Below are 25,885 nucleotides of genomic sequence, written 5' to 3' on the forward strand. Positions count from 1 at the left end.
CACCACAGGTTTAAAAAATAAAAAATATATATAAAATAGTAATGAAGAAAAATATGTAGGATTAAAAAGGTACATCAAAAGTTAAATAATAATAATACTGACATTATGAGAATTGCACATTGTAATTAAGTATTGCACATGCAGAAAAATATATATAAAATATAATATAATATAAAAATATATAATTGGAGATCAGAGTGTGACTCTTCATACGCGAGACTGACCCCCTTATGAACATGCTATCAACTTTGCAGCATCGTTTTAGGGATTTGGTTCCAGCATGGCTGTCTGTGCGCCTGTGGTGACTGAGTGGGCACAAATTCTCACAGACCTAGTCCAAAGTTTTGTTGGAAGTCTGGCCAGTGTGGATGCTGGTACAACTGCACTATTATTATTAATATATTATTATTTTGGAATGGGATGCCAGACAAGCTCATGGTCAGGGTTGCATACTTTTAGCCATATATATATACAGTATATTAGTGGTGGGCTAGCAGTGCTGTCAGCCAGCCAGGCTTCTACACAGACCTGATTGGCTATGTTAAAGTAACAGATGGGCTACAGTCAGTAATTGTATACACACGGTGAAGCTCATAAAACAATCACGGAATGTCGGTGGTCTGCAGACGCGTGATTCCTGTCCATGCACGTGCGCGTGGAGACAGGCTCGCGCGTGGTAATGTGGCCGCACGCGCGCTCTGCAGGCAGGTCTCGCGGAGCGCTGCGTGACGTCAGCGGCAGCCTGGTAAACAGAGCCGGGCGCTGGATCCGTCATTACGGCGCGTGCTCGCAACCGACTCTGTTCGGTGTCGGCCGGGTGCGCGTGCAACTCCGCGTGATGCCTAGGGGCTCCGCGCGTGGAAAAAAAACACCCACTGACACGTACCGGAGAGAACACGGGACAGGTGAGGGATTCTGCATCCGTGCGTGCGGCACTACCGACAGGAGCCACGTTCACTGGAATATCACGCCATAACGTGAGTAATGGGGATTCGTCTGGGACTTCCGGGGCACGAGCAGGACAGGGGCATCGAACACATAATGGTTTAAGAACCAACGCCTGTATATATACATTAGACAAGCCAAAAGTATTTGGACACCTGAGCAGAAACAAACGGTTTTAAAACAGAGTGACCTCTGTGTGATCTTTTCATCTAGAACAACAGCCGCTCTTCTGAAATGCTTCTCACGAGAATTTGAAGTGTGTCTGTGGGAATTTGAGCCCATTCAGTGCACCTGACATCATTCAAGAGAGCCTCGGTCGATGTTCCGCTTCATCCCAGTGCTGTTGAGTGGGGCTGAGGTCAGGGCTCTGTGCAGGACACTGGTTTTATTAAACCGAGATTTTCTCCGTGTCTTTATAGAGCACAGTCATGCTGGAACAGGAAAGGACCTTCCCTAAATTGTTGCTGCAAAGTTGGAAGCATATGATTTCCTTTATATAATTAAAAGTGCATCGAATATTATAATGAAGGCCCTACCTAATTAACGGCCGTGAAAATCTCATCACGGACTGTTTCTTGTGTTTGTGTTTGTGATTTAATGTTTTGCATTCGTGCAGCGTTCAAGTGCCTCACGTTTACCGGTTAATCTGCACCACGAGGCGTCCTGGTGTAACCGAGCGTCTTTAGAGTTGCTGAGTTTATTAAGAAAGAAATATAATGTACATAGACACTCTGGGGAGCAGAAAGCTTTACTGACTTGTTCTTTTGAAGTGCAGCACAGAGAGATGATCACGTGTGTAGAGAAACACACTCTTACGTTATGGATTACGGAATCCACAAAGAGACAAAATGCCTCAATACGTAAACACACATCAAACATTGCCGGCACAACACACTACAGCACAGAAAAGTCTATCAATCACTATCAATCCTACGGCAATTCAGTTAGCAATCGGTTAGTCAAAATGTCCAAGATGTGGAAGTGCGAAGCAGCTAAAAACACGACTCGGGTAACTGAGTTTGGAAAACTAACAACCCATTCTGTAGATGCAGAGGGAAGGCGGTCTGGAGCAGAGATGTTCACAAGTCACAAAATACGAGTCCGAGTCAAGTCACGAGTCTTTAGTCTAGAGTCCGAGTCAAGTCACGAGTCGATATAATCTACACAAAACATATATTGTAAATGTAGCGTAGAAATAAAGAAATAATCTGTAAGTTCAGATAAAAACAACAACAGATTAGCGAGTGTATTTAGCCGTTTTACTTCGTGTCTTTACTTTCCTCCTCATTGTGTAAATGAATGTAATTTCTGTAACAAGAAGGTTCCAGTTAAAAGCTTCAACTGATACGTTTTGTTTTCATTACAGAACAAAAGCGCTCGATAAATCACGGCACAGCGGCCAAAATCCCAAACACAGCAAAAACAATCATAACCGCTGCTTACCTTAGCTTCTGTTCTTCCAGATGCTATTACATTTATAAGCGTGCGTCCCATTAGGAACAGAATCCGTTATTTTGTAAATGTGCTTATAATTAAAAACCTCCAAACTTTTCCCGGTCGTGAAGTAAAACAGGAAGTGGTTAGAAAGCCGATCGAGCGTTTCATTACCACGTCATCTGTGTGACGCAAACTGAATAAATGCAAATAACAGCATTTCTTACTAACAATTACAATCAGAAGCTCTGATTGGTTCAGAAAGCGTCTTTCAACCGTTAGCGCCGATTCTGTAGGAGCGTTCCATTCACCCCGGTCGTTCCTGTGAAGTGCACTACGTAGGGTATTCCACCATTTTAAGTGAGATTCCAATCCAGAGGTAGCGAAAATGTTCAAATGAAGTGAACTTCAAACTGTGTAGGGAGTAGGGAGTGATGCTTCATTATATATAATATAATTGTCAAACGTAACTACAGACTCTTGAGTCATGAGTCGAGTCCGAGTCATTTGAAACGAGTCCGAGTCGAGTCTGAAGTCGCTGTGTGTGCAACTTACGTGCGACTCGGACTCGAGTCCCCGTCTCTGGTCTGGAGTGTCAAAACACGTACCTGTATTTTTGACTATTGAGGCTGTGCAGTGTTTTGTAGCTTCCATTAATTCTATCATTTATTTTATGAGTGTTATGAGAGTTGAATGACTGCTGTGAAATGTGGCACTTTTCCTACAGATGATTTTTCTGATTATTGAGTTTTAACTTAATCAATAGCGGATCAATAACCGGAGAACAGTTTTTAGAACCCTGGTACTCGCACCTGATTTCACCTGCTGAATTAGCTGGTGTCAGGTCAGTTATGTAAAGCTCCTCACTGGTTGATTGAAAGGAAGTAAGTGAAGTAAATAAAAATGAAATGAAATAATGCTGCACAGCATTAATTTTAGACCATGTGAACCTACTGGTGTTAAATATGAACTAGGTTGGCATGGTGGTTCAGTGGGTGGCACTGTCACCTCACAGCAAGAAGGTCCTGGCTGTCCGGATCCTTTCTGTGTGATGTTTGCATGTTCTCCCCGTGTCTGCGTGTGTTTCCTCCGGTACAAAGACGTGCAAGTGAGGTGCAAATTGTCCGTGACTGTGTTTGACATTAAAACTTGAACTGATGAATCATGGGTAACCAGTAACTACCTGTCCTGTCATGAATGGAACCAAAGTGTGTAAAACATGACGTTAAAATCCTAATAAAATAAAAATAAACTACGTAACATTAAGCTTTCACATCCTTTCCACAGTGCTGGACGTAGATCACTAACGGTCAGTGTCGTTCTGGTAATGTTTGGAAATATTTACTCGCGACCGCCAACCAGCCTAAGTGTGAATATAATAATAATAATATAATAAGTGTTGAGTGACCACGTCCGGCGTCTAAACTGCGTTTTGTTTGTCGTACAGACGCTCGCGGCTGAGCTGCAGTGAATGTCCGTAAAAAGTTCCAGGTAAACAGACGTTAGCTGCATTAAACCAAACATCTAAACATGCGTATCTAATCAGTTATATAAAAATAATCACGTTCGAGTCGCAGCTGTGCTACCGACAGGCTGGGCGCCTACACAGACAACGATTGGCTCATCCATTGGGTTGAAAGCCTCAACCGAGGTTGGATTTCTTATAACGGATGAAATTACGACCTCTGCTGGCTGATCCATGGTGCTGCACAGAGGCGGCGGATAATGGAGATCAGAGCGTGACTCTCCATACGCGAGACTGACCCCCTTATGAACTTGCTATCAACTTTGTGTCATGGGCCGCTCAGGTAAAAACACAAGCTGGAACCAGCCGGCTAGGCTGAGCGGCCACATGAACGACGATTGGCCTGTTGTTCAGATATGGTCGGGACTAAGCCGGAATGGGGTCTCTCTCCCATGACTGGTGCTGGCTGATCGATGGCGCCTGCACAAAAATGAGAAAGGAGTGCTGTCAGGGTGTGTCTCTCCGTACACAACGCTGAGCTGCACTGCACTCATCAAAGTGTAGGTGATAAGATGCATACGGCTGCTGCCCACGTGTCGGAGGGGGCGTGGGTTAGCTTCATTCTTCGCAATCAGAGCAGGGATTGGCATTGGTCATCGTTTTGGGGATTCGGTTCCAGCATGACTGTCTGTACTTCTGTGGTGACTAAGTGGGCACAAATTCTCACAGTCCTAGTCCAAAGTTCAGTTGGAAGCCTTGCCAGTGTGGATTGCAAGGCTACCAACTTTTTATATTATTATTATATTATTATTTTGAAATGGGATGTCAGACAGGCTCGAGGTCAGGGTCACATACTTTTAGTCACTTATATTAGTGGTGGGCTAGCAGTGCTATCAGCCGGCCGGGCATCTACAGAGACCTGATTGGCTATGTTGGAGGGAGGATGACTGAAGCCCTGAAGCGTTCCCCAGTAAAATCTTACCTGCGCTACAACCCAGTCCAGGATAAAGCGTTTGATGGAAGTGAAATGAGATTGTTCAGGCCTCTGGACCCCGAGGGCCCGGCAGCTCACTAATTATTAAATCAATACGACTTTTCCTCCTTAATGTTATGGAAGCCTCTTCTAGAAGCCTGGATTTCGTTTATACGGCGTTATAGATCGATATGAACCTTCCATTCAACAGAATTACAGACTGCAAAACGTTTTTCACGCCGACTTCCCAGCATGCCGTTCTTCCTGAAGAGATTAGACCCCTCTGTTTGTGAAGCTCCGTCCCAAGATGCCACCGCGCAGGCTCGCGGGTCCGTCCGTCTGCTGCAGGCCGAGGCTCGAGCGCAGCGGGGCGTTTTACGTGACCGAAATCCGGCTCGGTTCCAGCAGCGAGGTGCAGCTTTTGAGGAGGAATCGTGGCGGTGCACGAGGACCGCTCCGCCAAAGGTTGTTGGGCCACGAAAAGTTGTTGCCAGGCAACGGGAAAGTGGAGCAGGACAGGGGAGGCGGGGAGGGGACGGGGGAGCATCCGTCAGCCACAGGGAGGAAGATGATCTCCACCGATCGTTTATCTGAAAGCCTGATGATGTCAGGACTGACGTCTCTGTCCTGACCGGGACAGAGACAGGAACGACACACACACACACACATATACACACACACACACTCACATACACACACACACACACACAGCGACGGCCTCTTTCTGACGTGTGAAGGGCGTCCTGAGTCCGCTCGCCCTCGTTCACCCCTGCACCTCACTGCAATCTGTGAGTCAACCGGAACATCGACTGAGGCTGAATGGGCACAAATTCCCACAGACACACTTCAAAGTCTTGTGAGAAGCCTTCTCAGAAAAGCAGCTGTTGTTCTAGCTTTATAGAGGTCACTATATTTTTTAAATGGGACGTCCAGCAAGCTCACGGTCAGGCATCGAAATACTTTGCCATATAGCAACAATAATGGTCCTAGAACTGAGCCTTGTGGGACAACTTATTACTCTGTTGAGCTCTATAGACATTAACAGCATGTTACTCTTCTCGTCTTTCCCTAAAGCTGCATATAATGGACTTGTTTACACATTGTTAGTCCAGTACTAATGAAAAGGGCGTGGCCCTATATCAAGCCTCATATGGTTGTATTTTCTAATCTCAAGAACTTTATTTGTGTCCTTAAAGGTCGATGGATCCGACACAGTCCAGCCAAAGCTGCTCGCTCCTGACGGGCTCCTCAGCAGCACGGGGGCTGAAACCCTCCCCGGTGCCCATTCTGCCCCCTCCGTCATCAGTCTGCCCCACAGCACGACCCTCAAACCCCCCTGCCATCAGCGCTGCCCAGGCCTTAGCGCCGACTGTCCACAAACAAGGCCGTCCAGCAACCGTCTTGGTCAGCATCAGCCGACCAAGACCTACGGCCAGATCTGTGAACCCTCCGTCTGTCCTGCCTGTAATACCGGTGGCGACGAACCCTGCCAACCTGTCGCGCTCCCCTACAGAGCCGCTACAGGGGCGGCGCAGCCCACAGAGCCCACGGAACAAACCGCTGACCCTCCCCGGTCTGCCTGCGCAGCCGAGTCGGAGTACGAACGCGCCCTCTAGTCTTAAGCCGAATCGGTCCGGCACTCCGTCCGTTCCAGTCCCCCCACACAGTCAAAGCTCAGACTCCATCGTCATAAGCCCCGGCAGCGCTGAGAACAAACCTCCGTCCAAGAGAGCCTGCAGCGAGGACGGAGACTTTAGGTGAGATTTCACAGTGTAAATATTTACTGTTTTTCAGAAGCTATTATTTTGGCTTTGCTTTGATCCCTGTGACTGTGTTGCCATGGCAGCCGCGCCCCCAATTCATCTCCTTTGGTATAAATAAGAGGAAGTAATGAGTCAGTGTTGTGCAGTTTCATATACAAGAATTATTATACAGTAATTATGCACTTTCTCCCTTTTTCACCCAATTTAGTCATAGCCAATTAATCCTTCGTTGCTGGAGACTCTGATCACGTCCGAGGAGGGTATATCCATGACCCCTGCTTATTCGCCCGTACTTTAGATTGGCGTAGGGAGAGTCACACACTGATCTCTACGTTCCTCCACTTCTGTACAGGCGTCTCGGGCTACTAACCAGGGTCCTTACACAGCGTCGAAGACCCCGCCCACTTTGTAGTCCCGTCTTTTCCCACACAGTAGACTAGTGGCCAGTTTTTGTCTACCGCACTTTCTGCACTGTCGATTGTGCCTGCTTGGAGGCGCCCAGCCGACCGGTAACAGAGCTGAGATTCCAACTCGGGAAGTTCAGACTAAATCGGCCACTAGTCTGCTGGGTGGGAAAAGACGGGACTAAAAAGTGGGCGGGAAGCAATTACATGAAAGAGGGTCAAAAAGTATTTGAAAATAATTTATTGAAAATTTTTATCAATGCCTACAAAGCTGATTCTAGACTTAAAGTGATATCTAGAATATACAGAGGGCTTCAGGAGATGAAAATGGCAAGTATCACTTATATAAGAAAAAAATGGGAGAGAGATACTAACAGTAGCATCCCGGAGGAGACATGGATGAAATACTGTGAATTTCAGTGGAGGATAACAAGGTCAGCTTCATGGAGGGTATTCGGATGGAAGAGCCTCAGTAGATATTTTATTACTCCTGTTCAGAGGTCTCGTTATTCAGGCACATCCAGCTGCTGGAGGAACTGCGGCTCCCAGGAAGCCAATCACTACCATCTGTTTTGGGATTGTCTAAAAATAAATATCTTTTGGCACGACATTTATTTAGAAATGGGGACTATTTTTGGGAGAGAAATAACCTTTAATTGGCAAGAGCTTTTCTTTGGGCTTCTGCACTCAACATCGACAAACACTCAAATAAAATATTTATTTGGCATATTAAGTGTAACTGCTAGAAAGGCAATTACAAAGAAATGGCTTAACCCAGTCTCTCCATCCATAGAGAATTGGTATGATATAATCTATGAAATTTTTGTAATGGAAAGAATAACCTTCTCTGTTAGGCTTCAGGAGAATAAATTTGAGAAAATTTGGGAGAAGTGGAAAACGTAGATTTCCTCAAAACGCCCCTTTTTTGTCTAAATACTGTTTTTGCTCTGATCTTTTATTTTATTTAAAAGCTGCTGCTTCGTTTCTGTATCACCGCAACTTTTAATTTTAAGTTTTGATTTTGAGTTTTGATTTTGAGTTTGTTATTAAAATGGTAAAAGTTGAATCACATTGTAAAAGAATCTAAATCATAATCATATGTGTAAAATGTTGTCATGTCTTTATGTGATTCCAAATAAAGAAAAAATAAATAAAAAAAGTGGGCGGGGTCTTCGAGGACCCTGGTTAGTAGCCCGAGGCAGAAGTGGAGGAACGTGGAGACCAGCGCTGGATCTACGGTTCGAATCTCAGTGGTGCTATCGGCAGGTCGGGCACCTGCATGGACATGATTGGCTAACGTCTGAGGAAGGGGATGGCCGAAACAATCTAGCTATGGTCAGTGTGCTCTCAGTGCAGGTCCCAAGCCCGGATAGAAATAAAAAGGTTGCGTCAGGAAGAGCATGCAATGTAAAACTACCTGTACTGACAGGTGAAAATCCACGTCCGTGAACGCAGGGCGAGGGGCAATCAGCAATTTGGGCTACAAAAGGCGAAGAGGTGCGATGCCATTCCAGCGCTCACTGGAGACTCAGCTGAGTAACATAATTTTGTTGCTCATCGTCAGTAGGCGGATTTACGTATTCATAGCGGGCGCTCAGGAACCTGCTGCCCTTTTTCCCAAAACATCCCGACCATAAAAGCAGATCGAAGGCTGGAAACTGAACCGTTGAGAATTAGGGCGATCCGTTTCAGAATCTCGTGTCCCTCAGGTCTGAGTCTCTACAGAGGATCAAACAATTAGAGCTTAGATTTTACAAAACCATGTCCATTAGGGTCTCCAGTCTTCAAAAACTGGAATGAGATGTGCTGCAAGTTCCCAGTAAAAGATCACACAGAGGTAACTGGAATAGAGTGTCCGAATACTTTTGGCCATATAGTGTATTAAAACAGAGCGACCTCTGTGTGATCTTTCAAGCTAGCTCTTCTGAGAAGGCTTCTTACAAGACTTTGCAGTATGTCTGTGGGAATTTGTGCCCATTCAGGCAAAAGAGCCTCAGCTGACGTTCCGGTTCATTCCAGAGCTGTTGAGTGGAGCTGAGGTCAGGGTTCTGTGCAGGACACTGGAGTTTCTTTAAACCAAAAGGGCAGAGGCATGCTGGAACGGGAAAGGGCCTTCCCTAAACTGTTGCTGTCAAGCTTTCATCCATATAATTGATTTATTACACCTGTTAGAAACTGTTTACTTTTACATTTTCAGCATGTAGCGGACGCTTTTATCCGAATCGACTTACAGCACTGTGACAGTGTATTGTCTAAGCAATTGAGGGTTAAGGGCCTTGCTCAAGGGTCCAATAGTGGCAACCTGGCAGTGGTGGGGTTTGACCCAGCGACCTTTCGATTACTAGTCCAGTACCTTAACTGCTAGGCTACAACTGCCTTGTTTAGAAGGGGCATCCCAATACTTGTGTTCAGTTTCACTAAAGAAGTAGAGAAGTGAACGATAATCTTAACGAGGTTTATTTAATTGACGACAGCAGACCGATGGCCTGAGAGAACATCAGTGTCCACTCAACTGGCCATTAACAGGACGGTCAGTGCTGCTACGACTGCGGCGGTGCGGCTCAAAATTTGATATGTCTCATCGTATCGATCTGTTTTGCTCCCTGTGCCAAAATATTCACGTCGTTGTTGCTGATGGGCCGTAATGGCGCGGCTCCGTCGTTAATTATTCATGCGCGCACGTTTATCCCTTTATTTATTATTTAAGCCGGGCTGCTACGCCGAGCTGCTACCTGATGTTTAAAGACGCACAAAGTCATAAAAACTCAATTAAAAACAAACAAACAAAAAAGCAAACTTACTACCCCGGGGATCCATGGTTCCAGGGTTCAGATCCTTCAATCGGGCGTCTACATATGTGACAGACGTGATCTTGGGCGGTTTATCCCATTCTTCATGCAGGTCCTCTAAACCTTCTGCAGATCAGGTTTCTCCAAAATTTGATTTAGCCACTCAGGGACATTTAGAGCTTTCCCCTGAAGCCTCTCCAGTGTTGTTTTGGCTGTTGAAAGGTGAGCCGTCGCCCCAATCTGAGTTTCCATTTGCGCCGGAGAAGGTTCCTGTATTTGGCTGCATTATTACGTTTGGGAAGGGCCGAGGCCCTAAGGTGGATTGGCGTCCTATCAAGGTTGCTTTACTGCATTGCCCCCAGTGATTCTGGGGAGAACTGACCCACTGTGACTCTGACCAGAATAGAGTGGTGGTAAAACATGAATAAGGGTTTAATAAGTGTATTATTTAATATACACCCTGTATATTAAACATTAGGACCCCCCTGAAAAAGGGCTGATGGAGGTTCACATGTTGATCAGCATTAAGACCTGAGGGACTTTGGTAAGGACCAGATCGTTATGGCCAGACGACTGGGTTGAGGCATCTTAAACAGCAAGGGGTTTGAGAAGGGATTAGCCACAAACCGCCGACAGGAAAAAAGTATCTGGACATCTGATCATGAGCTTTTTGGACATTCCATCCCAAAACCAGATGCATTTATATTTGTAGTTTTAATATAAGCCACTACTTAGGGAAGCCTTTCTACAGGACTTTAAAGTGTGTTTGTGGGAATTTGTGCCCATCATTTAGTAGAGTCAGTGAGGTCAGGTACCCATGTTGGAAGAGAAGAGAAGAGACAAAAAAAGAAGAGAGGAGAGGAGAAGACTCGGCTCACAGTCTGAGTGTAATTCATCCTAAAAGTGTTAAGTTGGGTTGAGTGTTCACCAGGGCTCTGTGTAGTCAAACTAGATCTTTATGGAGCATGCACAGTGCTCAGAAAGAGAAGGGGGACTTCCCCAAACTGTTGGCACATCTGAGAAGCATATCCTTTACCTTATATAGTTTTATACAATCGTGTGTGTCAGAAAGAACTAAATTCAGTCATCAGGAGGGGCGTCCACATACTTTTTGGACGTGTTTTTGGTTGTTTTATTGTTATTATATTATTATTATTTTATATTATTATTATTATATTATTACTATATTATTATTATTATATCATTATTATTATTTTATTATTATATTATTATAATATTATATTACTATTATTATTATTTTATTATTATATTATTATTATATAATTATTATTATTTTATTATTATTATTATTATTATATCATTATTATTATTATTATTATATTATTATATTATCATTATATTATATTACTATTATTATTATTTTATTATTATTATATTATTATTATGTTATTAGTATTATCATTATTATTATTATATTATTTTATAATTTTATTATAGTATTATTATTATATTATTATTAATATTATATTATTATTATAGCTTGTTGGTTGTAACGTTCTGGTTCTGCTGTCGTAGAGTTGAAATCGCCACGTGGAACGTGGGCTCGGCGATGCCCCCCGACGACATCAGCAGCCTGTTCAGCCCGGGAGCCTGTGACGGGAGCACGGACATGTTTATCGTCGGGTGAGACGTGTTGTGTGTTTTTAATTCGCCGTGTTAGTGAAACATGTCCAAACATGCATCAGGAGGTTCTGATCCGCCCGCGGCGCCGGAGCAGGTGCACCAGGACTGGAAATAATTTCCCCAGACTGGTGAGGTCCTGCAGGAGCAGCGCCGGGACACCTGACGAGCGTCTCTGTGTGATGATGTTGTTTTTATTTTGTTGATGATTTGTAGTATTGATTCTCTCCTGGTACTTTAATGTTCTCCTGTTCTGTAGCTTCATGTCCACGTGTTTGTTCTCTTCAAGCCTGCAGGAGGTGAACTGTATGATCAATAAGAGGCTGAAGGACGCCCTGTTCGTTGACCAGTGGAGCGAGCTGTGCATGGACACGCTCGGACGCCTCGGACACGTGCTGGTCAGTGCAGGTTAAAACTTCACTACGAAAAAATATTTTAATAAGATTTTAACACCGTCCACCAGGTTTTTTTCCATGCTGGGTTGCCATGGTAATGTGTGTTGGATCTCGCTCTGGACTCTAGGTGGCGTCTCAGAGGATGCACGGCGTTCTGCTGCTGGTCTTCTCCAAATTTTGCCACCTGCCGTTCCTGCGTGGGATTCAAACCCAGAGCACTCGGACCGGCCTCGGCGGCTGCTGGGTGAGTCAGAGAGACACGTGACTCCTCATTTTATTTATTTATTTATTTATTTTAATCAGAGCTGAGGGAACGATACACACACTTACACTATACAGACAAAAGTATTGGGACGCCCCTTCTAATGATAAATCCATGTGTTTCAGCCACAACTGTTGCAACAGATGTGTGTGGGTTTGTGTAGGTGTGTGTTAGTGGTGTGTCTGTGTGTAGGTGGTGTGTGGGTTTGTGCAGGTGTGTGTGGGTTTGTGTATGTTATGTGTGTGTGAGTGTTAGTGGTGTGTGTAGGTGTGTGTGGGTTTGTGTAGGTGTGTGTGGGTTTGTGTATGTTATGTGTGTGTGAGTGTTAGTGGTGTGTGTAGGTGTGTAGGTGTGTGTAGGTGGTGTGTGGGTTTGTGTATGTTATGTGTGTGTGAGTTTTAGTGGTGTGTGTGAGTGGTGTGTGGGTTTGTGTATGTTATGTGTGTGTGAGTGTTAGTGGTGTGTGTGGGTTTGTGTAGGTGTGTGTGGGTTTGTGTATGTTATGTGTGTGTGAGTGTTGGTGGTGTGTGTAGGTGGTGTGTAGGTGTGTGTAGGTGTTGTGTGGGTTTGTGTAGGTGTATGTTATGTGTGTGTGAGTGTTAGTGGTGTGTGTAGGTGTGTGTGGGTTTGTGTAGGTGTGTGTAGGTTTGTGTATGTTATGTGTGTGTGAGTGTTAGTGGTGTGTGTAGGTGTGTGGGTTTGTGTAGGTGTGTGTGGGTTTGTGTATGTTATGTGTGTGTGAGTTTTAGTGGTGTGTGTAGGTGTGTGTGGGTTTGTGTATGTTATGTGTGTGTGAATGTTAGTGGTGTGTGTAGGTGTGTGTGGGTTTGTGTAGGTGTGTGTGGGTTTGTGTATGTTATGTGTGTGAGTGTTAGTGGTGTGTTTGAGTGTTGGTGGTGTGTGTAGGTGGTGTGTAGGTGTGTGTAGGTGGTGTGTGGGTTTGTGTTGGTGGTGTGTGTAGGTGTGTGTGGGTTTGTGTAGGTGTGTGTGGGTTTGTGTATGTTATGTGTGTGTGAGTGTTAGTGGTGTGTGTGAGTGTTGGTGGTGTGTGTAGGTGGTGTGTAGGTGTGTGTAGGTGGTGTGTGGGTTTGTGTTGGTGGTGTGTGTAGGTGTGTGTGGGTTTGTGTAGGTGTGTGTGGGTTTGTGTATGTTATGTGTGTGTGAGTGTTAGTGGTGTGTGTGAGTGTTGGTGGTGTGTGTAGGTGTGTGTGGGTTTGTGTATGTTATGTGTGTGTTGGTGGTGTGTAGGTGTGTGTTATTGGTGTATAGGTGTGTGTTAGTGGTGTGTAGGTGGTGTGTAGGTGTGTGTAGGTGTGTGTAGTTGTGTATGTGTGTGTAGGTTTGTGTAGGTGGTATGTTTGTGTGTGTGTGTTAGTAGTGTGTATGTGTGTGTAGGTGGTGTGTTTGTGTGTGTGTAAGTGGTGTGTAGGTGTGTGTATGTGTGTGTAGGTTTGTGTAGGTGGTGTATCAGTGTGTGTAGGCGTATGTAGGTTTGTGTAGGTGTGTATAGGTTTGCGTAGATGTGTGTGTGTAGGTTTGTGTAGGTGGTGTGTTTGTGTGTGTGTTAGTGGTGTGTAGGTGTGTGTAGATTTGTGTAGGTGGTGTGTTTGTGTGTGTGTTAGTGGTGTGTAGGTGTGTGTAGTTGTGTATGTGTGTGTAGGTTTGTGTAGGTGGTATGTTTGTGTGTGTGTGTAAGTGGTGTGTAGGTTTGTGTAGTTGTGTGCAGGTGTGTGCGCAGATTTGTTTAGTAGTGTGTCAGTGGTGTGTCTATGTGTGTGTAGGTATGTGTAGTTGTGTGTAGGTGGTGTGTAGGTGTGTGTTAGTGGTGTGTCTGTGTGTTAGTGGTGTGTCTGTGTGTGCTCCCAGTGATTTTGGGAAACAGTACTCACCGAGACCCTGACCAGGATGAATGTACGAGGGGTCACTGGAGGAGAACAAAGGAGAGTGTGTGAGGCTGTGACGTCTGGGTGTAGAATGACTTTGATCATCAAGGCGAGTCAAGAGAACGCTTGTGTGTGTGTGTGTGTGTGTGTGTGTGTGTGTGTGTGTGTGTGTGTACGACGTATTGATGTCGTCACAGATCCAAGGTTGTACTGCAGTCTCCTTCCAGCCAGGTGATGGAGGACACAGCAGTAGTCTGCTGTTTTACACACACACACACACACACACACACACACACACACACACTCACACTTTCTCACTCACTCACACACACACACATACAAAAATAATGTGAATATTATTCACATCAACATTCTTTAAGAGTACATCGTGTTCCTTCTTCAGCAGTGGAAACTAATTCTTTACTCTTCATACTGATCAGGGTCACAGTGGGTCCGGTCCCTAATCCACTGCAGGGCTTTGGCCTCGCCTCCCCAGACACAGTGTCCAATAGTGTGTGTAGATGCCCTGCCAGCAGATGGCATTGCTGAGGTGTGTGTAGGTGTGTGTTGGTTTGTGTAGCTGTGTAGGTGTGTGTAGGTGTGTGTGGTGTATCAGTGTGTGTTTGTTGTGTATCGGTGTGTGTTAGTGGTGTATCGGTGTGTGTTAGTGATGTATCGGTGTGTGTTAGTGATGTACAGGTGTGCATTAGTGGTGTGTGTAGGTTTGTGTATGTTATGTGTCTTTGTGTGTTAGTGATGTGTAGCTGACTGTAAGTGTGTGTAGTTGTGTGTAGTTCTCTGTAGGTGTGTGTTAGTGTGTGTATGTGTGTGTAGGTGGTGTGTATGTGTGTAGGTGTAGTGACTCAGGACCAGTTGGTTGAGGGGAGTGGTTTCTTTCTTTGCTCATCTGTTGTAGAGCTTTATAATGATTCCAGAATTTCATTGCTTTGGTCTGTATGTTTCTTACAAACGGGAATCGACCAAATACTGTCCTGAACGTGCTGTTTGTGGTGTCTCTTACTCTCATACCTTCTCTCTCCCCAGGGTAATAAGGGCGGGGTCAGTGCGAGGATGATGGTGTACGGTCACCCCGTGTGCTTTCTGAACTGCCACCTGCCGGCACACATGAGGAACCTGGAGCAGCGAGTCGAGGACTTCGAGAGCATCCTGCAGCAGCAGCAGTTTGAGGGCGGGGCCGCCGTGGGCGTCCTGGATCACGAGTGGGTATCCGAAATTAGGGGTAAGGGCGGCGGGTAGAGCCGAGAGAATCCAGGATGTAAACAGTTATGGCATTTAGCAGAAACATTCAAGGATTTAGGGTTTAGGACCTTGCTCAGGGGTCCAACAGTGGCTTGAACCAACAACCTTCCAATCCCTAGGTGGAACACCTAAATTCTAAGAAATTAGGACAAAAGTATTGGGACGCTCTTTCTTTTTTTTTAATCTGTGTTTCACCCACAACAGTTGTTTAGAGGTATAATATGCTTCCAATGTTTGAGCAACAGTTTAGGGAAGGCCCTATGTGACTGTGACATGACTGTGCCTTCTTGGTTAAAGAAACTCCAGTGTCCTGCACAGATCCCAGACCTCAGCCCCACTCAACAGCTCTGGAATGTATTGGAACGTCAACCAAAGCTTTCTTGATCAGCCAACATCAGCACCCAGCCGTACAAATTCTGTCATATTTGGATTGAATGGGCACAAATTCCCATACACAAACGTACAGCTCACGGTCCGGTGTCCAGATACTTTTGGTCATGCAGTGTAGGCTCATGTCAGTAGGCTCGTGTACGTGACGGGTTTGTTTGCTCTCTCCACAGTGTCGTGTTCTGGTTCGGTGACCTGAACTTCCGAATCGATGACTACGATATCCACGTGGTGAAAAGCGCCATAGAGAACCGAAAACTCTCTCTGCTGTGGGAGAAGGATCAGGTGAGGGTTCGGTGCCGCTCCGCTTTCATTTACCACCCCTGTAGAGCCCCAAACGAGCCGGAGAGGGTCCGGTTACAGGGGCTTCTTTGTGAAGTGAGGGAATCTGATCCACATTCAGGACGTGTCTGTCAGCCGAGCGATTTGGTTCCTGATAGAGTCTACCAAATAGCAGTAGTTGTAATTCTCTGTTCTGACACATGAGGGCGCCAAATCACTACAGTAATCAGCGTGGTTCAGTGTCAGTTTACTTTCTTTCTAAGCCGTTTATCCTAATCAGGGTCGCCGGGGGGGCGTCCATCACAGGGCAAACACACACACACATCCAAGGGCAATTTTAATATCTCCAGTTAACCTGACTGTGCTTCTTTGGACTGTGGGAGGAAACCAGAGCTCCCAGAGGAAACCCACACAGACAGTGGGAATCGAACCCAGGACCTTCTTGCTGTGAGTAGACAGTGCTGCCCACCAAGTCACCGTGCCCCCACACACAGTCGAAGTTCTGATATTGGAGTGCAGGTCAGGGATTGAGACCGGTACACTATATGGACAAAAGTATTGGGACGCCCTTTCTAATTATTGAATTCATGTGTTTTAGCCACAATAATTGCTAACGAATCAGTTATATAAAGGCAGCTAAAATACTGAACTAGTAATCGGTAGGTTGCCTGTTCAAACCTCACCGTCTTTTAGCAATTTACAATTATGACTGATACAGTTTGAGCAATTGAAGGCTAAAAGCCTTGCTCAGGGGTCCAACAGTTGCAACTTGGTTGTGGTGAGGCTTGAATCTGCAACCTTCTGATTACTATTCCAGTACAGTTTAGGGAAGGTCCTTGTGTCAGTGGTGTGTAGGTGTGTGTAGATGTGTGTAGGTGTGTGTTAGTGGTGTAGGTGTGTGTTAGTGGTGTAGGTGTGTGTAGGTTTGTGTAGGTGTGTGTTAGTGGTGTGTAGGTAGTGTGTAGGTGTGTGTTAGTGGTGTAGGTGTGTGTAGGTTTGTGTAGGTGTGTGTTAGTGGTGTGTAGGTATGTGTTAGTGGTGTGTAGGTGTGTGTATGTGTGTGTAGATATGTGTAGATGTGTGTATGTGGGTGTAGGTATGTGTTAGTGGTGTGTAGGTGTGTATAGATGTGTGTATGTGTGTGTAGGTATGTGTTAGTGGTGTGTAGGTGTGTGTAGGTGAGTATAGATGTGTGTATGTGTGTGTGTGTAGGTAAGTGTAGATGTGTGTGTGTAGGTATGTGTTAGTGGTGTGTAGGTGTGTGTAGGTGAGTATAGATGTGTGTGTGTGTGTAGGTAAGTGTAGATGTGTGTGTGTAGGTACAGGGGTTGGACAAAATAACTGAAACACCTGGTTTTAGACCACAATAATTTATTAGTATGGTGTAGGGCCTCCTTTTGCGGCCAATACAGCGACAATTCGTCTTGGAAATGACATATACAAGTCCTGCACAGTGGTCAGAGGGATTTTAAGCCATTCTTCTTGCAGGATAGTGGCCAGGTCACTACGTGATGCTGGTGGAGGAAAACGTTTCCTGACTCGCTTCTCCAAAACACCCCAAAGTGGCTCAATAATATTTAGATCTGGTGACTGTGCAGGCCATGGGAGATGTTCAACTTCACTTTCATGTTCATCAAACCAATCTTTCACCAGTCTTGCTGTGTGTATTGGTGCATTGTCATCCTGATACACGGCACCGCCATTGGATGCACATGGTCCTCCAGAATGGTTCGGTAGTCCTTGGCAGTGACGCGCCCATCTAGCACAAGTATTGGGCCAAGGGAATGCCATGATATGGCAGCCCAAACCATCACTGATCCACCCCCATGCTTCACTCTGGGCATGCAACAGTCTGGGTGGTACGCTTCTTTGGGGCTTCTCCACACCGTAACTCTCCCGGATGTGGGGAAAACAGTAAAGGTGGACTCATCAGAGAACAATACATGTTTCACATTGTCCACAGCCCAAGATTTGCGCTCCTTGCACCATTGAAACCGACGTTTGGCATCGGCACGAGTGACCGAAGGTTTGGCTATAGCAGCCCGGCCGTGTATATCGACCCTGTGGAGCTCCCGACGGACAGTTCTGGTGGAAACAGGAGAGTTGAGGTGCACATTTAATTCTGCCGTGATTTGGGCAGCCGTGGTTTTATGTTTTTTGGATACGATCCGGGTTAGCACCCGAACATCCCTTTCAGACAGCTTCCTCTTGCGTCCACAGTTAATCCTGTTGGATGTGGTTTGTCCTTCTTGGTGGTATGCTGACATTACCCTGGATACCGTGGCTCTTGATACATCACAAAGACTTGCTGTCTTGGTCACAGATGCACCAGCAAGACGTGCACCAACAATTTGTCCTCTTTTGAACTCTGGTATGTCACCCATAATGTTGTGTGCATTGCAATATTTTGAGCAAAACTGTGCTCTTACCCTGCTAATTGAACCTTCACACTCTGCTCTTACTGGTGCAATGTGCAATTAATGAAGATTGGCCACCAGACTGGTCCAATTTAGCCATGAAACCTCCCACACTAAAATGACAGGTGTTTCAGTTATTTTGTCCAACCCCTGTATGTGTTAGTGGTGTGTAGGTGTGTGTAGGTAGTGTGTAGGTGTGTGTAGATGTGTGTATGTGTGTGTAGGTATGTGTTAGTGGTGTGTAGGTGTGTGTAGGTGAGTTTAGGTGAGTGTAGACGTGTGTATGTGTGTAGGTATGTGTTAGGTGTGTGTAGGTGTGTGTAGATGTGTGTTAGGTGTGTGTAGGTGTGTGTAGGTGTGTATAGATGTGTAGGTGTGTGTTCTAGCAGGACTATAAAGTAAGCTCTATGAAGACATAAAGAAAAGCTTGATTTAAAGCCCTCAGTCTCACTCAGCAGCTCTGGAATGAACTGGAACACCAACATTAGCTCCCAGTCCTGTCCCAGTACTTTTGTCCCTATAGTGTACACCCAAATTGGGACATGGGGTGATATAGTGTACCATAAAACCCTAATTGTTATTTATTATGATGAATTGTGCAGCTAGCTGACGTTCTCCGTCTCATTTCTGCCTCCTCAGCTCAACATAGCGAAGACCAGCGAGTCCGTTTTCGAGGGGTTCATAGAGGGTCCGCTTCATTTCCCCCCCACCTACAAGTTCGACGTGGGGACGCACACCTACGACACGAGGTGCGTACGGTTCCCTACACGTAACACCTGCAGCGATCGCACTGCCTGACGTGTCTCGTTTCCGTGTCCGTTTCTCAGCGCGAAAAAGCGAAAGCCTGCGTGGACCGACCGCATCCTGTGGCGTCTGAGGAAGACGGGGTCACCGCTGCCGTCCCACAGCGCCTGCCTGCAGCGGGGTCTCACATCGTGGCTGGGCGGAATCACCAGGGTGTCGCAGCACTTTTACCGCAGTCACATGGTCTTCACCGTCAGCGACCACAAGCCGGTGTCGGCGCTCTTCTCTCTGCACGTGAGTCACAGAGAATTGGGACACCACCCGTAATTATTGAGTTGGGAACACCTATTCATATTAGATGTATAAAATCAAATGATGCTGTAAATATGTGCCAACAGTTTAGGGAAGGCCCTTTCTCCTTCCTTCAGTATGACTGTCCCTCCGTGCACAACGCGAGCTCATTAAAGACGTGGTTTGGTTCGACATCTCTGCTGAACACCAACTCTGATGATTTGGAATGCTGAATGTTGAACTTGGGTGTTCTTTAAATAGACATAAATTCCCACATGCACACTCCAGAATCTAGTAAAGACTGCAATGCCTTAAAAACAGGATGGGGCACCCAGGTGATGCAGCGGGGTGGGGCGCCCCTAGCTGGCATAATCGGCAGTGACTGCAGCAGACAAATTTGGCTATTAAGTCTGCCGTGTGGGAAAAGACCGGACTTAAAATAGGACGGGGTCTTCAAGGCTGTGCAAGGACCCTAGTTGGTTGTCCGAAGCGCCTGTACAGGAAGTGGAGGAGCTCGGAGACCAGGGCGTGACCCTCCACTGAAGGTGTTAAATTGGGAGAAAAGTGAAAATGAATCAATAAAATAGAATCAATAAAATGAATCAATAAAATAGAAAAACAAAAACATGATTTGGTTCGACATCTCTGCTGAAAACCCTGCTCTGATGATTTGGAATGCTGAATCCTGTTGAACACGGGCATAAATTCCCACATGCACACTCCAGAATCTTGTGAAAAGCCCATCAAAGAGTAAAGACTGCAATGCCTAAAAAAGAGGGCGGTGCCACCATGTTAAAGCTTTTAGATTTGGAACAGAATGTGCAACAAGCTCATCGTAAGGTGTCCAGATACTTTTGCTCTAATGTCTTTTCTGCCCCCCTGCAGTTTCCCTTTAAAGTGGACCTGCCGCTGGTCAAACTGGAGGTGGAGAAGGAGTGGACCAAAGTATCGGACGCCACAGCCAGGTTCACCGCGGCCTCGGGATACCAGAGGAGCTCGTGGGACTGGGTGGGGCTGTATAAAGTGAGTGAGAACAAAAGAGAGTGCTTTTAAGTGCTAGACTGACCTGCCTGCAGTCCAGACCTGTCTCATATTAAATCTGGTGCATTATTTTCATTTTTTTCCACCCCTTTTCTCCTGGTCAGGGTCCTGATGCGTCCAGTTTCGACCAGAATCACTGAGTAACATACAGTAACACACCCCGAACAGGACACCAATCCATCGTGGGGCCTCAGCCACCACCGTTCCCAGACACAGCTGCCCATGTCTATAAGTAGACACCCAACCAGCCGACAGCACCACTGGGGATTCGAACCCCGCAGTAGTGGGCTTGCATTCTTCATCGCCCTATGTATGGGACTATGTATGGTCAAAAGTATTGGGACGCCCCTTCTAATTTTTGAATTCATGTGTAATAAATAAATCATATAAAGGAAATGACAGTTTAGGGAAGATCCTTTCCTGTTCCAGCATGACTGTTCCCCTGTGCTCGGTTTGAAGAAGCTCCAGTGTCCAGCACAGAGCCCCGACCTCAGCCCCACTCAACAGCTCTGGAATGAACCGAAACATCGAAACAACATCAGTACCCGGTCATTCAAACGCCATCTTAGTCATCTATTGACTCAACCAGCACAAATTCCCACAGACATACTTCAAAGTCTTCAAAGTGAGAAGCTTCTCAGGAGAGCGGATGTTTTTCTAGCCGATAAGATCACACAGCGGTCGCTCTGTTTTAATACCGTTTAATACCAGCTCATGGTCAGGCGTCCGAATACTTTTGGCCATACAGTGCACTTCTCAGTCTCTTCTGTTCATGTTTTTTTTTTTTATGTGAACAGTTTGCACTTTGTAAGAAGGACGTGTGTGATTCTGCTGTCAACTTTAGCCAAAATAAAGAGAGTTTCTCACGTTCGGTATAAAACTCAGGATGTCGACGAGGTCTTTTAATAATAAACGCGGTTAGTCATGTGTTTTATTCGTGGGAGGCCAAATACACGCCGCACTCGTTATAAATGTAGTTAGATGTGCGTTAGTCAGCACTGTCGCCTCACAGCAAGAAGGTCCTGGGTTCGATTCCCAGCCAGGCGTTCAGGGTCCTTTCCGTGTGGAGTTTGCATGTTCTCCCTGAGTCTTCCGGGAGCTCCGGTTCCATCCCACATTAAAAAGATATGCAGTCAGGTTAACTGGAGTATGTGTGTGTGTGTGTGTGTGTGTGTGTGTGTGTGTGTGTGTGTGTGTGTGTGGGTGTGTGTGGGTGTGTGTGTGTGTGTGTGTGTGTGTGTGATGGACTGTCACCCTGTCCATGGTGTTTCCTGCCTTTCGTCCACTGAATCAAACCCACTGTGACCCTGACCAGGATTAAATGGTGGTAAAACAGACAATGTAATTTCATTAATAAATACTGTAAGTAAAAATGCTCAGTTTTTGATCATTCACTGAGTGTTTGTTCTCTTTGTGTCTTTTGATTGTCAGATGGGATTTAAACACCACAAGGACTACGCCGCCCACGTCTTGGCGAAGTCAGACCATTCCACTCAGGTACAGGAACTGTGTACAGAGATCAGTGTGTGTGTGCTTCATCTACAGTCCCTATAGTTACTGTATAAAACCAAGTACCTCTATTTTATTTAATATATTAATTTAATTTAAATCTTTATATTTATTCTTTTTTAATAAACATCCTTTTTATCTATGTTTTATAATCATGCACCAGCATAAAGTCACATTCTTGTTATGTAAAAACATACTGGCCAATGAATTTGATTCTGATTCTGATTCTGATTCCGATTCTGATTCTGATTCTGAATCTGATTCATTATTGACCTTGCATAATCAGGTGATCATTTACTCTCACACACACATACACACACACACACACACACTTACTTATAAACTCACTCACTCACACACACTCAATCACACACCTATGCACACACAGGCCAGCTTAATCATACACATATTCGCACACCTATAAACACATACACACTCACACACACATACACTCACCTACATACCTATACACACACTCATACTCACTTATACACACACTCACTCATTTACTCTATCTCTCTCTCTCACACACACACACACACCGCTTATATATTCATTCATACACTCAAACACATACACTCACTCACTCACACAAACGTATACTCTCACACCTACACACACACACACTCATTTACATACTTACACACACTCACTCAGACACTCATACAAACTCAGTCATACACACACTCACTTACTCTCACACACTCACTTATACACTCTTACACACACACACACACTCACTAAGACACACACTTACTCACTTATACATACACACACACACACACACTCACACATACACTCACACACACATTCACACACACATTCACCCACACACACACATACACACACACTCACTCACTCACTCACTCACACGTAGGTGCAGTTAAGAGCTGCTTATCCACCTTCTGCACGTTTTTGGGAAATGTGAGGAAATACACAAACACAGTCAGAACATTCAGGGTTCAGATTAAAGGATTGAACCCAGGCGCTCAGGGCTCCCAGGGTTCACTTCATCAGCTGTGCCACAGTGCCGCCCACATAAGCTGATTATACACACCGCATGGCCCAAAGTATGTGAACAGCTTTCCTAATTATTGACACCAATTGGCCACAGGTGTATAAAATCCATATTTTGAATTCTGACTTGAGCCTTGACCTTTATTCTCATCTTTCTGCCCCCAGGTGACTTTTCCGGAGGAGGATTTACCCCGAGAGGCGGGAGAGTACATCCTGGGTTATTACAGCCACAACATGAACAGCATTGTGGGAATTACTGAGCCGTTCCAGGTCAGTACCTTTCTTCGCCTCCAGTTTGAGGTTCTCTTTGTTCCCCCTCCCACAAGTGCGGATCGCTTCTTTTCACCTGCCAGGGGTGGGTATCGCCTCACGGGGTGGGAGAGCCAGGCACTACCATCCGGGATCATCCTCGACCGGCCAGCAGTGGCCGCACTTACACCAGCTGTCATCCCTCCCCCTACAGACACAGCCAATCATGGGTCTATGAAGAGCTCAAGATCTCAACACAGATTCTGGCTGTTTAGCCGTAGCATTGTTCAGGCTGCCTGATTAGTTACAGCTTTAGTAAACTGGATGTTTATTTCAAACACACACACACTCTTCTCATCTTATATGTTTTTATTTCTGCAGGTACACTTACCGGTCATCACCCCCCCTGCCCCGCCCCGTCCGTCCCGCTCGGACAGCTCGGACGCGAGTTCGGAGGACGACAGCACCCTCGTCCTTCTGACCACCAGCTCGCGCAGCCCCAGTCCCGGCACGCGCTCCAACAAACGGCACAACCGCCACCACCGCAGTCGCAGCCCGGCCGTCCCCGCCCTGCAGTCCCTCAGCCTGAAACCCAAAGATCCGACCCCTGTTTCCCCCCGCCAGCCTGCAAACGCCAAGAAGGAGCGTCTGTTCTCTCCCGACTCGCCCTTGCTCAGCCCGCTGAGCCCGGCTAACGGCATCAGCGCCCCCGAAGCGCTGGTCGTTGCCATCCTGGGGGAACACAGACCCCCGCAGAGCCAGATACAAGCCAAGACTGGTAAGGACTCTACCCGATGACCTTCGAGGATCTGATTCACAGCTGTATCAAACTTATAGATATATATAAATATAATTATTTTGCCATGTGTGAGGGTCATAGTTTGGACTAAATGTAGCTCTGACCCGCCGCTTTCTCTGATGTCGTACAGATTAGCTTTCTGCAGATTTATCTCTGGAAAAATGAGCCAATTCTGACCTTCCTTCCGCCCGAAACGCCCCCAAACCACCACTGTATGTCGCCCATCATTCACCATCCGCCATGTGGGTCTGTCTGGAAACCTAGTGACCCGCCCTGCGCCCCACTACCTACCTGATCAGCTGCCTCAGTAGAGAGGATTCTAATAACACATGGAGATCATACGGCATCATTTAGACTCCGATTATGCCATTGCAGTTTTAGCTTACTAAGCTAACACAGTAAGTCTCAGGATGTTCAAATCGATAGGCTGAGGTGGCACAACCCGCTAGCACGGCAGCTAACGTCTCCCTCCGTGTACCGAAAACAGTTAAACTGTCCCTGAAGCCCGAATTTACAAATATAATTATAATTACACCCTTATAATTACACTTTTATGCAAATTAAACATCAATAAGAATTGATTTACATTTGAAAGGAACTCTGTTGGTTGCTCCGCATTCATGAGTAAAGTCGTGCCGCACTGAATGCTGGGATTGATTTTCAGCGCTGAGGAGGCGTCGGACGCTCCCTCGTCATTCAGTCAGATCATCACTCATAATTAAGGCGCCTCAGTAGGAGCATTTTAAGGAATCTAAGAATTTAGACACGCCCTCTTCTCGGGAGTGTAGGACGACGTAAAATGCGTCTGTGTAAAGAGAGAGCCAAGTTTTCAGACAGACCCTGTGTCTGAGTTTTGCATGTTTTCCCTCTGTCTGCATGGTTGTCCTCCTGCTTCTCTTAAAACATGCGGAAGGCAGACTGGCTTCTTTAAACTGAATCAAAATGAATGGAAAATAACACTGTGGGATGTAAATAAGAGGGATGGGAGCCTGCTATTTTGAGCAAATGATGCCACATGACTTGTACGTCATATCCAGTTCCCCTCTGTGAATCTGTGCCCCTTGCACAATTCTGCGACTACTACTTATCACCTGTCAAGGTTGGGTTCTCACACAGAACCACGCTAAGCTCCCTGTTACATGCCCCCCCCCAACACTCGCCCAGGTGCCCAGACCAGTTCCAGAAACGCCGTCCCACCTTCCCCCTCCTCAAACACGGCCCGGTTGTGTATGTGTGGATGCTCGGTCAGGTCGGCAGCTCTGCTGAGATGTGTTCCCTTGCTCATTCCACATCATGTTCAGGATTTCTGCATTGAAGAAGCAGATGGGAACAAAAATATGCCTTATAAATTGTGAAGCATTTAAATGTAGGTGTCGAAAATGACAATCATTAAGCGTTCACACTGACGTCAATGCTTTTTTGCTGTACTGTACATGTGTAGATATAACTATATATGACAAATAAAGCCATTCCATCTGCCCTGAATTATTATTGTTATTATTATTACTACTATTATTATTATCATGATTACTATTGCTATTATAACTATTATCATTATTATATTTTTTTTCTATTGTATTGATGCATTTCCCAGTTTAGCATAGTCAGTTTGTCTTCCGCTGCTGGTGGATCCCTGATTGCAGTAGAGGTGGGTATATTGGTGCTCACGCCTCCTCCGTTTTTTTAGCGTCGATGGGTTTAAACAGTTGAAACTCGTCGCTGTTTAATAGTTTGTGTTTAATGTGACTGATTTTCTACCTCACGTTGAGAACTCCTACTGTAACATGTGACCAGACGTTTTTACCTGCAGTGTAGGTGTGTGTCAGTGTAAACGTGTTTGTTTTGTCTGGCCTGGCGTTTCCAGGGGGCGCGACACTGATGCTGGTGTTCGATTGGTTGTGCTTGTAATATCATTAATCAGCTGCACAAACACAA

At 45.7% G+C, this 25,885-nt stretch overlaps 1 protein-coding gene across 1 annotated transcript; it reads left to right on the forward strand.

Moving 5' to 3' along the window:
* The first annotated feature begins 947 nt into the window (after positions 1 to 947).
* Positions 948 to 25,435, forward strand: LOC134332619 (inositol polyphosphate 5-phosphatase K). The gene is made up of 13 exons (XM_063014347.1): positions 948 to 977; positions 6,014 to 6,574; positions 11,310 to 11,417; positions 11,704 to 11,812; positions 11,937 to 12,053; positions 14,999 to 15,174; positions 15,775 to 15,886; positions 18,940 to 19,049; positions 19,128 to 19,338; positions 20,221 to 20,358; positions 21,808 to 21,873; positions 23,068 to 23,172; positions 23,533 to 25,435. Exons 2-13 carry the CDS (start codon positions 6,018 to 6,020, stop codon positions 23,947 to 23,949), a joined length of 2,226 nt encoding a protein of 741 aa, XP_062870417.1. The 5' UTR covers positions 948 to 977; positions 6,014 to 6,017; the 3' UTR covers positions 23,950 to 25,435.
* Positions 25,436 to 25,885: the final 450 nt, after the last annotated feature.

This window comes from Trichomycterus rosablanca, chromosome 18 (assembly GCF_030014385.1).
Source record: "Trichomycterus rosablanca isolate fTriRos1 chromosome 18, fTriRos1.hap1, whole genome shotgun sequence".
Taxonomy (NCBI): Eukaryota; Metazoa; Chordata; class Actinopteri; order Siluriformes; family Trichomycteridae; genus Trichomycterus; species Trichomycterus rosablanca.